The sequence below is a fragment of the Engraulis encrasicolus genome, chromosome 21, assembly GCF_034702125.1.
Source record: "Engraulis encrasicolus isolate BLACKSEA-1 chromosome 21, IST_EnEncr_1.0, whole genome shotgun sequence".
In the NCBI taxonomy this organism is placed as follows: Eukaryota; Metazoa; Chordata; class Actinopteri; order Clupeiformes; family Engraulidae; genus Engraulis; species Engraulis encrasicolus.
The window spans coordinates 12215232-12233075 of NC_085877.1; the positions used below are offsets into that span (position 1 = coordinate 12215232).

Below are 17844 nucleotides of genomic sequence, written 5' to 3' on the forward strand. Positions count from 1 at the left end.
GAGTGTGTTGGGTCACTGAGATAGGTTATCACGTCATCGGCATAGCAAGCTATCTTCTGTTCTCTTTCTGCAAGATTTATCCCTTTGATTTCTGAGTTCTGTCTTATGTATTGAGCGAGTGGTTCAAGAACAAGTCCGACAGGCGGACAACAGATGCGTCCGTCTATGCCCGTTCTGAACCTTTTTTGCCCAAACGCCCCCTTGGCCTCCTCATAACCTGTCAAGGCAATTTATCAATAAGCCTACCATGTACTGTATAAGCCTGGATTTGAAAAAGTACCATAGGATTTCAACAGTGTTGGGCAATTTACTGAAAAACTGTAATGCATTGCTGATTACATGTTACTGTCTTTTCAAAATAATCCCTTACACTACATTTAGCAATGTGGGGACCTAAGGCGAATTTAGCTTAGGGGGGCCATCGGTCCATCCCATATCACATTTTTTTTAACATAAAATCTCTATTTTTGTTAGGCTATTTTTTTTTTTAAATCACTTTTTTTTTTTATTTATTTTTTAAATTACAAACATAAAAAACAGGCAAACATTACAACCCTTTCTGGAAAGATTTCAATGAATAGGCTATTTGCAATTTTGCATAGGCCTACATTAAATAAACTAAAATGTGAAATTCTCTTTTCACTTTAATATGAGAGCAGTGATGTCCCCCCCTCACTGAAGTGTTACAGTGCCCTCCATAATTATTGGCACCCCTGGTTGAGATGTGTTAAAAGCCTTAAAATAAATTCAGTGTTTATTGCAGAAGAATACTGTCACACTGAAAATTGTAGGAAAATGTAGCCTTCAACTCAAATGAATTGTAAGAAAATAAAACAATCCCTGACTAAAAAATAATTATTTTTCATTAAATCACCTGTTCCACAATTATTGGCACCCTTAACAATTCCCAGAAAATAAATATAATTGAAGCATTTCTGTCATTTCTACAGTAGTTTACAAAGTTTACCAGAGTATGTAGGAACATTTAATTAGTAATTCATCACTTCCTGTTTCCCTGGGGTATAAATATGACGTGACACCGAGGCCATTTCTCTTATCCACTCTTAAACATGGGAAAGACAAAGGAACACAGCATACAAGTGAGGCAGATGTGCGTCGACCTTCACAGGTCAGGCAGAGGCTACAAGAAGATTGCCACTCAACTGCAGCTGCCGATATCCACTGTGAGAGGAATAATTAAGAAGTTCAAAACAACTGGAACAGTGGTAAACAATCCTGGACGAGGACCCAAGTTTATTTTGCCACCACGCACAGTGAGGAGGATGGTAAGAGAAATCAAAAGATCTCCAAAGCTCACTGTTACAGAATTACAACAAATGGTAGCATCCTGGGGTCACAAAGTCTCCAAATCAACCATCAGGCGCTGTCTACACGCCAACAAGCTGTTTGGGAGGCATGCACGGAGAAAACCTTTCCTCACTCACAATCATAAACGCAAACGTCTGGAGTTCGCCAAGCGGTATTGGGGCTTCAACTGGGACCGTGTGCTTTGGTCAGATGAGACCAAGATTGAGCTTTTTGGCAACAAACACTCTAAGTGGGTCTGGCGTGCCACGAAAGATGTGCATGCTGAAAAGCACCTCATACCCACTGTGAAGTATGGGGGTGGGTCAGTGATGCTGTGGGGCTGTTTCACTTCCAAAGGCCCTGGGAACCTTGTTAGGGTGCATGGCATCATGAATGCTTTGAAATACCAGGACATTTTAAATCAAAATCTGTTGCCCTCTGCCCGAAAGCTGAAGATGGGTCGTCACTGGGTCTTTCAGCAAGACAATGACCCTAAACATATGGCCAAATCTACACAGAAATGGTTCACCAGACACAAAATCAAGCTCCTCCCATGGACATCTCAGTCCCCAGACCTCAACCCCATTGAGAACCTGTGGGGTGAGCTGAAGAGGAGAGTACAGAGGAGAGGACCCAGGTCTCTGGATGATTTAGAGAGATTCTGCAAAGAGGAATGGCTGAAGATCCCTCTTTCTGTCTTTTCCCATCTTGTGAAATATTATAGGAGAAGATTAGGTGCTGTTTTGTTGGCAAAAGGGGGTTGTACAAAATATTAACACCAGGGGTGCTAATAATTGTGACACACATTATTTGATGTCAAATAATTATTTCTTTATGTGGGATTTTTTCCCCACTGAATAAATGCACTTGTATTGAAGGTTGGATTTTTCTCTTTTTTTCCATTAAGGTCCCATATTATTTAGAAAAAAAAAAAAAAATTGGAAGCTAAAAAACACATCTCAACCAGGGGTGCCAATAATTATGGAGGGCACTGTATTTCATGTGTGAGCATGATGCTGTCACCTATTTGAAGTGACGTTGATGTTGGATTTCATGGAATACTTTTAAATGCCGCTTTGGGAAGAAAACAGAGTAGGCGACAGGTGAACTGTATTTCTGTCAAAACAGTGGTTTGCAGGCGTTTGCGTTTTCACGTGGATATTGTCTTCGTGGACCGTAACAGACAAACCATAAGTTCCATAAACTAATCAATGAGACATTGGCTACGTGTACATGATGTTTTTAAGTCCGATTTAATAAATGCGATTTAAATAGATCGGATTAAGAGTTATTTTGCGATGTGTATACATGGCACTTTCACTTAAATGCGATTAAACGTCTGGGGAAAATAAAGCATTGCGATTGGACTGAGGACGCACGTGCTGAGCGAGCCAAATAAGGCACGGGGGCGTGGTTCAATGCCACCGACATGCAGGTCATCTTCCCCACGAAAATCGTTGCCTCAGGCGGACTGAAATCACAACATTTCCCCCTTTCTCCCTGGATCATTTACAATGCTACATTAGCTACCCTGTTAGCATAGAAAAACGAGTGGTCAAATGGTAATGTGGAGTAACTTTGTTGTGCTTCATTACTTCGTGGGGCACTTTTACATCAATATATGGAAGCCACAACATTTATAGTCGCTTAGGGACTTTAAATTAAGCAAAACTTTCATGTGAAAATCAACAGGAAGTGCCGCCATGTTTTTCTCACTGGCAAAGAGCACGGTTGGTTTGCACGCATGAGCTCCAGGCCAAAACTGAGCGACTGCCACCTTGTGGACACAAGAGGGAATCACAGGAGGGAATCACAATTCAGAAACGCATCACGGGAGGGAAACACATCACGGGAGGGCGGACGGACGGACGGACGGAGGGACGGACGGACGGACGGACACCAAAGCCTCTTATAGAGATGCGTGGGACGCATCTAAAAAGTGCAAACAATAGTGGTGACCAGGAGCATCCTTGTCTTGTTCCCCTCTCTAGGCTGAAGCTATTAGAGAGATAACCATTAACTTTGACCCTTGCTGTGTGTGTGTCATATAGTGTTTGTATGGTGTTAATGATCCTGTTGTGAAAGTTAAATCTGTGTAGAACTCTGTATAGAAAGGTCCAGGAGACTGAGTCAAAGGCTTTCTCTGCGTCGATACTAACCACTATTGCCTCCATTTTGTTCTTAATGATGTGGTCTAGAATATGTAGTGTCCGTCTTATGTTATCTTGTGTTTGGCGTTGGTGTATAAATCCTGTCTGGTCATTATGGATCAGGTGGGTCATTAGCGTCTCAAATCTCCTGGCCATTATGGAAGTAAACATCTTGTAATCTAGATTTAAGACAGATATTGGTCTGTATGATGCACACTTTGTTTTATCTTTGCCTTCTTTTGGAATGGCTGATATAATTGCCTCATTCCAGCTTGGAGGTATTTGTGATTTTTCCAGGGCCCAATTTAGTGTAGGGAGTAAAACTGGGATTAAGTCACTTTTAAACTCCTTATACCATTCTGCTGTGTATCCGTCAGAGCCTGGAGATTTACCGACTTTCAGTTTGCTAATGGTGGCTAAAAATTCACTTTCTGTTATCTCTGCTATAAGTGTGTTGTTCTGTTCCTCTGTCAGTGTAGGCAATTGCAAAGAGTTTAAAAATGTATCAGTCTGAAGTATGCTTCCTCCAGGGACTCTGGTATATAGGCTTTTGTAGTATTTCTGAAACGCTTCATGAATTTCACTTAAGTTATTTTTAAGTTCTTTTGTTACTGGATCATGTATTTTGTGGACTGTATTTTCGGCCATTCTTTTCTTCAACTTCCATGCTAGGAGTTTCATTGATTTGGACCCACTTTCATAGAATCTTTGTTTTAAGTACATAAGATTTCGTTTAACATCATGTGTAGTTATATTTCTTATTTCAGTTCTGACTTTGTCAATTTCCTGTAGTGTATTCCTATCTGAGTTTAATTTGTGCTTTAGCTCCAGGTCCTTTAATTTTTTTTGGAGACTGTCAAGTGCTCCCTGTCTCTCTTTTTTCTTATGTGAAGCTATTGATATAATTTTCCCTCTTAAAACAGCTTTCATGGTGTCCCACAACATGGGTGGTGATGTTTCCCCATTATCATTAAATTCTAGGAAAGTCTTTATTTCTTTTCTAATTTCTTCTTTAAATATAGGGTCATTTAATAAGCCAGAGTTTAGCTTCCATGTAGTATTTCTGGGTCTTAGGTTAAGGTCAACTTTGAGATATATAGGTGCGTGGTCACTCAAATCTATTGTTCCAATATCACAAGAATGTATTTTATCTTTGTCCTTTCCAAATGTCACAAAATAGTCTATTCTTGTATATAGGGCATGAGGGGCAGAGTAGTGGGTGTAGTCCCTTCTCAATGGGAACAGCTCTCTCCAAATGTCAATAAGACCAACATCCTTAAAAAGTGTGTTGATGTTTTTAACCAACCTTGTTTCATTTAATTTCCCACTTGAGCAGTCTAGCTTTGGTTGTAAGTGGACATTGAGATCTCCCCCACATAAAAGCAGACCCTCAGTTTCTGTTATCATCATTTCAGTAATTTTTTGAAAGAAGGATATATCGCTTCCTGGGGGTGCATAGATGTTTAGTAATGTGACTAGGTTTCCATCTATCTTTCCTTTAACTAAAATGTATCTACCCTCTTTGTCCTTTATTTCAGACAGTTTTTCAAATATAACTTTTTTAGATATAAGAATTGCTACTCCTCTTCTGTGTCCCGTTTTATATGATGAAAAAAATAATTCGTTAAAACCCATTGTTCTAAGTTTTCCATGTTCCTTATCATTTAGGTGGGTCTCCTGTAGATACACCACATGAGCCCTTTCTCTTTTCATTTTAGATAGGATTTTAGATCGCTTAATAGGATTTAACAGCCCGTTAACATTATATGAGATTACTTTAGTGGTATCACCAGCCATTTGTATTGTCCATGTATCCTTATGTTGTGACAAAAATCAAATATTTCACCCCCTGTGTGAACAATGTAAAGAAACCTTACATAACAAAACAAACAACAAAAAAACAGTGATTCCAAGGCAGGGGTCTCTAAACGACCCTTTGCTGATCTAGTATGAACGTCTAGCATGGGAGGAAAGCCTCTCCTGTTCATGAGGTGAGGGCCTCCCTTTAAAAAAAAACAAAAAGCTTCAGATGTCCTCTGCTGAGTGAGAATTTAGTCTCTCCCTACCACCAGAGGCGTATTTGCGCCCTGTCCTGTTTATACTCATAAAACATGAAAATAGGTGCTAGTGAACTGAATATTTGGTTTTCTAGCTTAATTTCGCCAGCTTTAGGTTATATAGAACAAACATACCAGTGACTGCCTTCATTTATAAAACTGAATAAGTAAAAAATAAAAAATTGTAGGCATTATGTCATTTTTAAACCTCAACCAAAATGTTCTTTCTTTTCCCCAAAAGACAGAAATTAAGAGTAACCTACTGTAATATTTAAATTAGATGGATTGCAATTTCCATTGTCTAGTTTGACACATTAAGCTTGCATAGTCAATATGAACCTCGCATTTTTTTTACAGTGCTTAATTTCGAGGAGAAAGAAAATTACAGAGAAAAAGAATGGCTGGCTTATTAATAGTAAGAGTAATAGAACAAAAAGTGTCCCCATAGTTCTCTATGAGTGCATACCCAAAAAGGTATCACTCGGCGTTTAAAACGGTCTCACCGGGTGGTAGCTCTACGTTGAGATATCCTTGCATAGCTCGCAGTAGGTTTCCATCTATCCGCGCACGGCCGCTCCTCCCACTCCAGCCCATGCGATGCATATCTCTCTCCAGTCGTGCCGCTTTGGATAGCTCCACTTCGATTCCCAAGTGCCGCAGGCCATCAGCTGCCTCCCACGCAGATTCGAAAACCAGGGTAGCATCTTTAGTGAACACCTTCAGCTTCGCTGGGTAGGGGCTTTGGAATTTGATTCGTTTCGCTTTCAGTTGCTTTTTGATGGCCGCATATTCCATTCTCCTCTTCTGTAGCATAGGCGAGTAATCATGGCTCAGCGTAATTGTCTCTCCCTTGTAAGTTAGGTTCTCATGCCACGCTCTCTCCAGCACTTGTTGTTTGGTTTGAAAGCTGTGGAATTTCAAGACAAATGACCTGGGGTTTGCCGTTTCGCTGGTGGGTTTTTGTACTAGGGACCTGTGCGCACGGTCCAGTCGCAGTTCAAACTCAGTCGGCAGATCAAGAAGTTCGTGGAGAAATTGGTCAATCCACTGCACCGTGTCCCCTTCCTCCGACCCTTCTTTAATTCCGTATATCCGTATATTCTCTCGACGTGACGCATTCTCCAGAGCTTCACAGCGAGCCTCCAGCTGTCTGTCACGGTATAGGAGGAACTTCAGTAGCTGTGTGTGTCGGTTTTGCTCATCTTCCACTGTGCCAACTAGAGGTGCTTAACTCGACTCTTTGAGGCGTCCGGATTGATTGGATCATTCCAAGGAGGGTATCCGGATTAGACGGATCACTCGGATCACACGGATCACTTATTTAAAATAAATAAAAATAAATAATAATAATGTATTTTTTAAAACGTTTCTTTCGTTAAGTAGCTATGCGCCTCACCTTTGTTGTTCCATTTATTAATTCACGTTGATAAATCAAAGAGTAAGACAATTTGATCAACAAAACTCACTTTATGAATGTCACAGTTCCTAAACTCATGCTGCGATCCGACCCACCTGGGTCTCCTCACTAAACATGCAACCACAACTCAAACAGCCTTTGGCAGCAGTGAAACGGCATGTTCCTGATTTTGCAATAAATAATGTGTGTGTGTTTGTATTTAAGAAGACTAAAAGTCAAATATTTGGGAGCAGAAGTGTAGTTGAGCAGGGACAGTCAGGAGGCGAGCAGCAGATGACCACTCGCTTCCGCTGCCGAGTTGCCTTGCGACTCGCACACTCTTGGCAACAACGAAACTTAAGCGATGATCCGATCCGTAGGGGATTCGCTGCTACCAACAACTCAGTCAGGATTCGTCTCACCGAGTCGCCGAGGGCGCTGCTGCTGAGTGACTCGGACGAGGGGAGTGACAGCAGTGTCTTTAAAGACGGTACGCTGTAACGCAGTGAGTGATAGTAGAGTCACGTCTGTAGACTATAATTTCCCTAAGAGTAGCCTACATACTGAGATGTTAAAGCGTTGGCAGAGCATTGTTAACATTTAGAAATGTAGACCTCAAAAGAGTCAGAAGCACACACATAGGGAGTGTGGATCCGCGACTCAATTGGCCACAACAGGCTGGACGGATCAAACGGGCTCGATGAATGACGAGGCGGGAGTTGGTTCAGTTTTACTCAGTGAGTGTTCGTGACTGAACAGCATAGTAGGGAGATTAGAGATTGGCTGTTGTAGTCAACTAAAGAGGATACAGTCCGGTTTCACAATTTCTCGCGCTGTAACTGCCATTTTGTTGACATATTAATGAAATGCCGTCTGACCCGCCTTTGGCGGATCAATGCACGCCAGCCATCCGGTCTGTTCGGATGAGGTCTTGACCCGGCTCTCCAACCGGATCCTCCGGGTTTTATATCATCTCTAGTGCCAACTCGTTCCTCCACCTCGGCCATTCTTACCCCAAGCCCTCGGACAGTATGATCCAAGTTGGCAACTTGTTCAGAGAGTTTTTCAAGCGTCCCGTTTACCTCTTGTCGAAACTTTCTGAGTTCAGTTATGATAGTGACATTGATGTCACTGTCAGGAACTTGCGTGGAGTTGCTAGTCTCTCCGGTCTTGGCTAGGTTAGCTGGCATGGTTGTGCTATCCTTGGCGAAGTACTTCGATTTTTCTTCTTCCTTTGACTTCGGGGCTTTAGGTTTTCCTCTGTTATGACTCATCTTTCTATTAGGCGTCGAATTTTCCAAACTATGGGGACTAGTTCGTTTTTAAAAGTTTAAATTAATAATGTAGGACAGGGAGCGAACCTCTCAAGCTGCCGCACGGCTCATGACGTCACCGGAACCCATGCCTCTCAGGATTTTTCTAAGGTTAGGGAATGTTTTGGTCAGGGCACAACTTAAATTGCTATAGCATTATTTTGTTTAGGATTAGGATTTGGTATGTATTTTCTAATGATAGAGTCAACACATCTCTGTGGCAATATAGAAACCACTTCCGTGTGCCCATCACGGAATACAATTCCCTGTCCAGGAACACGGAGTTTCGGCAAAATCCGTGCTCCTGGACACGGATTTCGTGTCCTTAACATCCATGTCCAGGAGCACGGAATTTTGGAGATCAGGCTGTATTAACCGAAACATTATGGTCTCAAGGAGCTGTCTATCAATTCTTGGTCTTGCTGCAACACTAACTCATACACGCACCCCACCCCCAGCCTGGTCAGTACAAAGGGCCTGGAATGGCAGAGGAACTGGTGGGAGGGGCAAATTGTTTAAGTTTGAAGTTTGAATTGTTTAAGAACGTCTGATTTTACCCAACCCCTAACGTTTGGTCATGATATGTAATGTGCTGATATGCAACGAGTCATCGTTCATCCATTCACCGTTTGCTGATTGGTCATGTTGCGACGTGACCAGGCCAGCAAATATTATGGTAATGAGCTATGAAGCTGTTCGGTGAAAACCAATTGGAATGCTCATAATCTTCGACTGTCCTAGTCTGACAAGCCAGAGCCGTTATGTGATTTGCTAAATCAAACGTGTCAAAGTCACCTCCAGAGCGAATAAAGCAAATTCACGACAAAATTTCTTCAATGACCTTGGCACTTCGGTAGCTTAGGTCTTTTCTGGTGTACATGCAGAGTTATTTGTACTCACATGGTAGATACCAGGCACAGGTTGACGTTCTTGGAGCCGTTGAACTCCTTGACAATGGCCATCCTCTCCTTGGCCTTGGTAGTGCCGTCCAGACGGAGGTACTCCAGCCCCTCGGCCATGCAGTAGCTCTCCAGCACATCCAGCAACTACATAACACAACAATCAACACAGTACACACACATTATATTACATTATTGCATTTAGCAGGCTCTTTTGACCAGAGCGACTCACAAGGAGGACATTCAACCAGGTACAGAGTGTGGGGTCAGTGCAGAGTACAGCAGTAATACAAGTAATGTAGAACAGATAGAGAGCAGAAAAATAGTGGACCTATGAAATGTAGTGCAGGTTAGTACCTATGATTTAGCTAAGTAGACTTAGTTAAGTTACATTATGGTCGTTATGGTACACATTTTGGTACACAAGAGACACTCCAGCCCCTCGGACATGAAGTAGCTTTCCAGCTTGTCCCCAACTACACAACGACCATTTTAATCTATTACTGTCTGTAAAGTCTTAGGAACCATACCAATTCTCGGACGCGTGTAACTTAAAGGCGCCTAGAATAATCGTCTGGAATACAGACGTGTGAATATTTAATTTTCCGTAGATCATGTACATGCTTGCATTATCCCTTTGATATTGTCAGCATTCCAAAAGAAGATTCTAAGTGCATCTACGTTAGACTCATGACCGATTCCACAGAATTAATGGTCACCCCATCAGCCAATCAGAAAAGAGAATTCCGTTGCGAAGGCAGATAAACACATTTTCAAGAGATGCTCCGACCATCTAGTAACGCTCCAGCACATCTAATAAGTACACAACAAGCAGCATTATGAGATCAAACCCTGATGAACTGACACTTCATCACAGCCATTCAGAAACTCATAGCACGTCCAACAACTACACAACAAGAACACATACTATAAGATCAGCTTTCCTTGATATACCATCATTTCACTATTATTTTGTAAGCAAGCCTACCTTGGTATACTCTTGTTTTGTAAAGGAGCTCACCTTGGTATGCTATAGTTTCCTAAGGGAGCTTACCAGAACAAATGGACTGAAAAACGGCTTTCACGCAGCAGCCATTGCTGCACTAAATTAGGCTACCAAAGCATAGCTTTTATATCTACAAGTACTTTTCGAACCTTTTTATTTTAATTATTGTTATTTAATTTTTTTTGCTTCAATCAACAAGCACTGTTCAGTTTTGTTGTACTTACAATGATAAATAAGAGATGTTTTATATTCTATTCTGTTACCTTAGTGGACAGAGAGAACAGCAGCACTTTGTCCTTCTTCTCAAAAAAGTGCCGGAGGAGCTTCTGTAGAACCTACATGAGAGAGAGTAATTTACAGTAGCCTACACATGTTACTCTGTGCATGGGTCTGTAGGAGTGTATGTTGAAATGCCTGTACAATATTTGTGAGAGTGCCAAGTACTGTAAGGCAAATCCAGGCGATTTTATTTGTGTTCAATGTGTGAATTCAATGTGCTTTACAATTATTATTTTTTTAAAGTTTGCAAAAACTAAAATTAAGAAATAAAAAATAAAACAAATAGATGAAATGCAACTTACTGTATCGGTTAGAAGTGAGGTATATGAGAAAACACAACAAGACCATCAAACCAATTTGGCATTCACATTAAAACTTGACCTAATAACTTAACCAAACCTCATAACTTTTTAATTATCTACCTTAATGTGCTTAAAGGTTAAAGACACATACCCTCATCTTTCCACTGTACATGGGATCGGACATGGCCTCAAAGAAGGCTCCTTTGAACCGAGCCACGAACTCTGGAAACTTCTGGAACACCTTCTCACAAACACCACGGATATACTGCTCCTGTGATGACAACATATCACGAGAATGGTTACTACATGATTAAAGATGCCGTACTTCTTTTTATTCATTTTTTAAACTCATTTCTGTTTTTGACTCATCTTTGCTAATGCGATATATCAAAAGAGTTTAGCTAGCTGAGGGCAGCTGGACGTCTTTTCGGAGCAGAAAATTGATTGATGACAGAGCATCCCTCCTCTTCTGGGGTAAGGTTTTTACCTGTTTCTTGCTTGTGCCTTCTGTGGACTGGAGCAAGGCAACATGGTTGGCAACCTTTCTTAGAATGGCCAGGTAACTGAAGTATAGATCTCGCACACGAATTCCTTTGGCATTTGTCTGATGAAAAAGTGTATACAAATAAGGGGCATTTTAAAGTGATACTGTCCCATTTTTGGAAACAGGTTTATTGTACACCTCTCCTTGAGTTAAATGATTGAGCTTTACCGTTCTACTGAACTTACTGCCGATCTCTGAGTATGGCCGTGCAAATTTTACCTCCAAGGTAGCAATTAACATGGCGGCTAACTGGTTAGCCGCCATGCTGGCGGCGGCTAACTGGCGGCTAACTGGTCTCATAGGACTCAATATTAACTGCTAGCTTAGAGGTAACATTTTCATATACATATAGGTCATATTCATAGAACGGTTGAAAGTTCTGGAGAAAGTTAAAGCTGAATCATTCAACTCAAGGAGAGGTGTACAATAAGCTTAAATTTTAATTTTTAATGGCCCGGGCTGGAATCGAAACCGGGTTGCCGGCGCAGGCCACGGCAGGGTCGGCTCAGCCCTTTTTAGTCTACTTTTTACACCGCATAGGTTTGTGAGTGTGGGTGTGTGGGCGTGTGTGTGTTCATGCAAGCATGTGCGCGTCTGCCCATTACCATGTGTATAACTTGGTGTTTGAATCCCCCTGCAGACGACACACGAACGCACGGACGAACGCACGCAAGCAAGCACGCACACACACACATACTGCGGGCAGAGCCATTGCAATACCTGGCCAAACCCTGTCCAGGGATGGACAGGTAATAATCCTAATACAATGGATGAAAGGTCAACTAAACCAAACGTAAAGCAGCACTTTGTAAGTATAACCAAATAAACTATTAAACAAATACACAATCAAGCAGTCAAGGTCAACCAACCAATCAATTAATCAATCATTATTGTTGCTGTGGTTTTACCTAACTGTTAAGGACACTGAGCTGCATGTCTTGTATGAATTGTGCAATACAAATGAAGTTATTATTATTCAAAGTTATTATGAAAACCGACCGTGAAGCAGCACTTCTTGCGGGGCTCTCCGCTCCCACAGGGGCACCGCTGGCCACTCGTCATCAGCAGCTGCACGTCATCGCACTCCAGCACAGAGATGTAGACGGCCTGCTGAAACTCCGTCAGAGAGCAGTACACCACCTGGGGGAGTAGTCCAAGGATATGGGTAAGTGATAAACCTGCCTAAGTTGACCTGCATTAAGTGGTAAATCTGCAAATAGACAGCCCAAGGGTGTCCTTTAGTTAAAGGTGCTCTATGTAGAATGGTAGTCATATGTTTTAGTCACATTGTTTATCACTTTGAATTCTCTCTGATGATGATTGTATCAAAACAATGTCAACCACATGAAAAAGGTACAAATATGTTTATCAAATATTAAGTTTACTTCTTCGAAAAACAAGCATACTGTACTAATAAACAAATACAAACTCGCATTAGTAGAACAATAATAAATCAAGGCAAATGCACGTTAAAAGAGAAAGGATAATGGTTGAAATGTTATGCCGTTGCGAAAATTGAACTCTTATTTGGATAACACTTTAATTGTCCTGCACAGTCTGAGGAGTAGTCCAAGAACATGGTTAAGTGATAAACCTGGCTAAGTTAACCTACAGGAAGTGGTAAACCTGCTAATAGAAACCCCGTGGGTGTCATTTGGTTAAGAGAATGAGGACTTCAGGCTCTTCTATTAGGTGATTTACCACTTTGCCAAGGTTAACTTTAGCTGGTTTACTACTGAGCCAGGTTCTTGTAATTACCCCGTTGACCATTTAAACCGTTGATGCTGGATGCTGCGTATACACAACATTGACAGCATTCAGGCTCATGCGATTTGAAATTTTGTATTAAAAATGTTGGTATGTTAGAGCAGAATGAACATAATTCTAATGCAAGATGAGGGTCTTAGCTTTCAAACACAACTTATTTAGTGTTTATTTGCTTTGGAGGGTGCTGAGGGCACCTTTTCCCAACAAGGGCTAAGGCATTTAGCAGGTGTTTTTTGCAGGTGCCTTACGCATCAATGGGTTAAGTAAGTGCAACTGACCCTGTCGTCTTTGGCAGGCATCTGGTCCCTGATGAGGGCCTTGGTCCTCCTGAGGAACTTCCCCGAGAGCCTCTGGGCCAGCTGCTGCACGGCCTGCCTGCCCACCGCCAGGGTCCGCTTGGTCACGCTGTGCTTCTGCCCGTGCTCGATGGGCTCCGCAAAGTTCTTCTTGAACTGCCGGAAGCCCCCGAGGCACCACGGGATGGCCCTGGTGTTTAAAACAGACATACACACAGGCAGACACTTGAAATTGAGATGCATCAGGGGTGGGGATCCTGAAGTGAAGTGAAAGTGAAAGACACCGGAGCAGCTCAGATGGGATGCTTTTTCTTTTTAATTCAAGTGCACAACATGTTAGGGACTTGAATTAACATGTTGTGCACTTGAATTAAAAAGAAAAAGCATCCCATCTGAGCTGCTCCGGTGTCTTCTCTTCATTCAAGATTACCTGCCTCCCTCCCGTTGATGCACCAGATGTAAAAACAGAAGCGCGTGGAACCCCCTTTTTTGTTGAAAGTGAAAGCCAATTGGGAAACTCCAACTCCCATTGTCATTGTGACACAGCACTCCAGAGCACACAAGTGAACACTGCACACAACGGAATTGCATTTATGCCTCACCCGTGCAAGGGGGCAGCCCTCAGTGGCGCCCCTGGGGAGCAGTGCGGTGGGACGGTACCATGCTCAGGGTACCTCAGTCATGGAGGAGGATGGGGGAGAGCACTGGTTGATTACTTCCCCAACCAACCTGGCGGGTTGGGAGTCGAACCAGCAACCTTTTGGGCCACAAGTCTGACGCCCTAACCGCTTACCCATGACTGGCCATGAACCTACACCTACAGTATATCTGCATTTCCACCATTTACGGCCCTTGAGGCCGTCTTATCCGGCCCCTGATATAATAATTGTAATATTATGCAGCATATTTTAATACTAAATACTAAGTATTTAATACTACATACTGAGACCCTTCTATCTGAAGGCTATTACTCATTTATTCAGAAAAGGCTTTTGAAGCTTGAGTTTCAATGAATCTACTGAAAAGGCCAGAAAGAAACCTATGATTTTGTGACGGGTTGTTTTCCCATGGACACATTTAGATATTAAGTTCAGTCTCTGACCGTGACACACAACCAAGTTCTTTACGGGCACATTTCAAGAATATTCAGGCAGCCATGATGGCTTAATGGTTAGGGAGGTGGACTTAAGATCTTAATACTCATCCAAGTGTAATGCAATGTAATGAATCAGTCTTTGGTCAGAATCGAACAGAAACCGAGAGAGGGGAAGCAGTCCTACCAGTCCATGACACAGTAGAGTTCCTCCAGGTTATTCTGCAGTATAGTTCCCGTCAGGCCCACTCGCACTTTGCACCTCATCTTCTTCATGGCCTTGGTGATCTGAGACTTCCAGTTCTTTATCTTGTGTGCCTCGTCCACGATTACGGCGGCCCAGTTAACACTACAAACACAAAATAACACCACAGACAGAATCACTGACCAACGACCGGCTAACCATTGCAATTAACCTTGTGGGTAAAAAGTAGAAAATCTGCCACAAATGTGATGTAATGAGCTCTGAGTCAGCTGATCACAAGAGCAAGGCAGATAGATAGACCAGTTATTCAGTAAAGTCACCTGTGCTGGAAGGGAACTGTTCGAATTTTTCATGCTGCTGCTTGCCATCTAAGGCCAGATACACACTAGAGCGTGGCGTGGCAGCAGAGAGACTATCAGTCGAGTATCGGGCGGCATGGGCGTAATTTTAGGTGTGGATGATGGGGACATGTCCATACCACTTTTGAGATGAACCTAACTTGTCCCCACCAATTATTGCAAATGTAATGCAAAAATAGTTAACCCGGGTAATTTGCCATATTAATGTCCCCACCTTCCAAGTCAGACCTACCTTTGTCAGGCAGTGTGTTCTACACGGCCTTTCATAATGAAATGTACAGGTAAAACTTAACTGTGAAATGACAACAATGAAAGTCTTCAAATATTTAATGGTTTGTAGTATTCACCAGAGATGGGACCAAGTCACTAATTTGCAAGTCGCAAGTAAGTCTCAAGTCCTTCCAATCAAGTCAGAAGTTAAGACACATTTGATCAAGTCCAAGTCCAAGTCGTGCCAAAGCCAAGTCAAGTCCAAGTCCAAGTCTTATTTTTTTCAAGTCCTTAACAAGTCACCTTGTATTGTATGTGCAATATTGACAATTACTTTTGGTCATATACATTCATTACCTCATGTCCCCTTTTGCCAGTCATGTCCCTCACGAAAATTGACCATGGTATACCATGATTTCATGCTTTTTTGAGTATGGTTCGGCTTGTTTTTTGGTTTGACTAGGTTTAACTATAAAATGAACCATGGTTTTACGCTGAAAACTAACCATGGTTTTACCACGGTTTTCAATTATTCATTAAATAACACTTTGTTGCCGCTTCTTTTATCCAACGCACATATTGGTGACAGTCCTTGGAGCAATGTGGGAATGGGTGCCTTCCTCAAAGGCACTTCAGTCATGGATGGATGTGTAAGGAGAGGTAGGCCTAAGGGTGGGATTCAAACCTGCAACTCTGTGATCTTCAGTCCAACTCCCACGATGCTATGGATGGTTCAGAGTACTATAGAGAGACCATGGTTACTACAGTAAAACCATGTTTACAGTAAAACCATGGACGCTTTTCGTAAGGGGTTCTAAACAAAAATAGTAGGCCTTCTGGTACTGTTTAAGGGTAAATCGTTTAGTTTTTCTTTCTTTCATGCATTTTGCAAAAATGCAAATGCAAAAAATGCAAAATATATATATATATATTCAGACGACTTGGAATGCTATTACAAGTCATTGCAAGCTAAAACTGTCAAGTCAAGTCAAGTCTCAAGTCAATAGCGTACAAGTCGAGTCAAGTCACAAGTCATTCCTAATATTGTCAAGTCAAGTCTCAAGTCGAGTCATTTGTGACTCAAGTCACATGTCAGTCCAAGTCACAAGTCACAAGTCCACATCTCTGGTATTCACTATTCAAGTGAGTGAACCCCGTACCTGTTGAAGTCATCGAGGGAGAGGCGAAACGTCTCATAAGTGGTTAGCGCTATCTCAACCCTTCCTTTCTTCACACGGGCCAGTTCGTCCCTCTTCTCAGCGCCGTGCAAGATGGCCACTTTAAAGTAGCCCCATGTGTCCAGCTCATCTTTCCAGTTGTAAAGCAGAGAGAGTGGGGCTATTATCAGGTACACCTGGAATTGACAAAGGACCACTGAATACAAAAACTACCATCACCACTACTAATAATTGGCAAGAAATAGGTCATACTACATATTCTGGATGGAGAATAGGTTCAACCTCATGCCAGTGCAAATCACAGAGTGTATGCCATGGATTCAACTTAATTTGTTTGTTTTGGATAGGATCATAATGAAGTTGAGGTGTTGAGTACTGGTAGCCTACTACAGGTACAGGTGAGCATACATCACCGTCCGTCACTGCTTGTGGTCACTACCTTCTTCACTTTGTTTTTCTCTGCAGACTTCTGGGACAATAAGAAGTGTGGTACATTCTTCTCGGCATCTTCATATGTTCCCGTTTTCCGCAGCACAGCAGCCAAGAAGCTGATCACCTGACCAAGACAACACACACACACATCGGAACAAAAAGCAAGACATATTCGATGAGACTGAGAAACCACTTTTTCCCCTGCGGTTTAGGCTCAGTGAGGCTCTCACCTGCACGGTTTTCCCAAGGCCCATGTCATCACCAAGGACGCATCCTCTCGACTTCATGTAGTTGTCAAATAAAAACTGCGCCCCTTCTCGCTGATAGTCCCGCAGGTACCTGTTTATCGTGTAAGGTATTTGCAGATACTTGGAAAGTGCATATGACACTGATGCTCCAGGTGGCGTGTGGCTGAGGTGGAAAAGGGGTTTCTCTCTGGCACGTGAAGTAGCAATAGGACTGCATTTGTTTTTGTCTTCCTTTTGGTCTTCATGTTTACCCGACATAGTTGCGAAATGTTTTGTCTCCGCATCAAGATATCTACGTTTGATCGTCCATCATTAAGTTTAATTTGACAAGGAGACGTCACCAGTTAAAAAAATGAGCTGTGTCCAGCATGTCACTGTAGCTTCTGTAATGTAGCACCAGACAAGTGGTTAGAAAATACGGTCTTCCCAAAGACCATGCAGGCGTAAAGCAAACCAATGGGTCTTGGTGATATGTCCGGGCATATTTCCTAAATGATAACCGGGCGAGTCTGTTTAATTTCGGTTTTGGGGCACGGGCGTGATTTTGTTTACCTAGCTCAAAATAACTTTTCTTCCCGGTGGGTGCTTCTTCTTCGGAATAGTTGCTTAGAAGTCTGAACATGTACACCGCCATCTGCAGTTTGGGAATGGACTAGGCGTAACTACAAAGTAGCTCTGACGCCTTTTGACCCCACCTCACAGTGGGAGTCTTCTTAAGCTTGCCTTGGCTACAGATTACTGTAGAATAATACACAATTATTGGACATTGCCTACTACACATTATTGCACATTGCAGTAAACA

The 17844-nt window shown here is 42.2% G+C and overlaps 1 protein-coding gene across 1 annotated transcript in view; it reads right to left on the reverse strand.

The window, feature by feature from the left end:
- ercc6l2 (excision repair cross-complementation group 6-like 2) overlaps window positions 1–17562 on the reverse strand; it is a 37612-nt gene extending 20050 nt beyond the window's left edge. Inside the window, exons 1-10 of the mRNA XM_063187690.1 lie at window positions 17025–17562; window positions 16802–16918; window positions 16345–16538; window positions 14598–14759; window positions 13300–13507; window positions 12254–12394; window positions 11198–11314; window positions 10862–10981; window positions 10393–10464; window positions 9125–9270 (exon numbers count right to left, since the gene is read on the reverse strand). Of these exons, the coding sequence (XP_063043760.1) occupies window positions 9125–9270; window positions 10393–10464; window positions 10862–10981; window positions 11198–11314; window positions 12254–12394; window positions 13300–13507; window positions 14598–14759; window positions 16345–16538; window positions 16802–16918; window positions 17025–17300 (1553 nt within the window). The 5' untranslated portion in view covers window positions 17301–17562. The remainder of the gene's footprint in view (window positions 1–9124; window positions 9271–10392; window positions 10465–10861; window positions 10982–11197; window positions 11315–12253; window positions 12395–13299; window positions 13508–14597; window positions 14760–16344; window positions 16539–16801; window positions 16919–17024) is intronic.
- Between the last annotated feature and the right edge of the window lie 282 nt (window positions 17563–17844).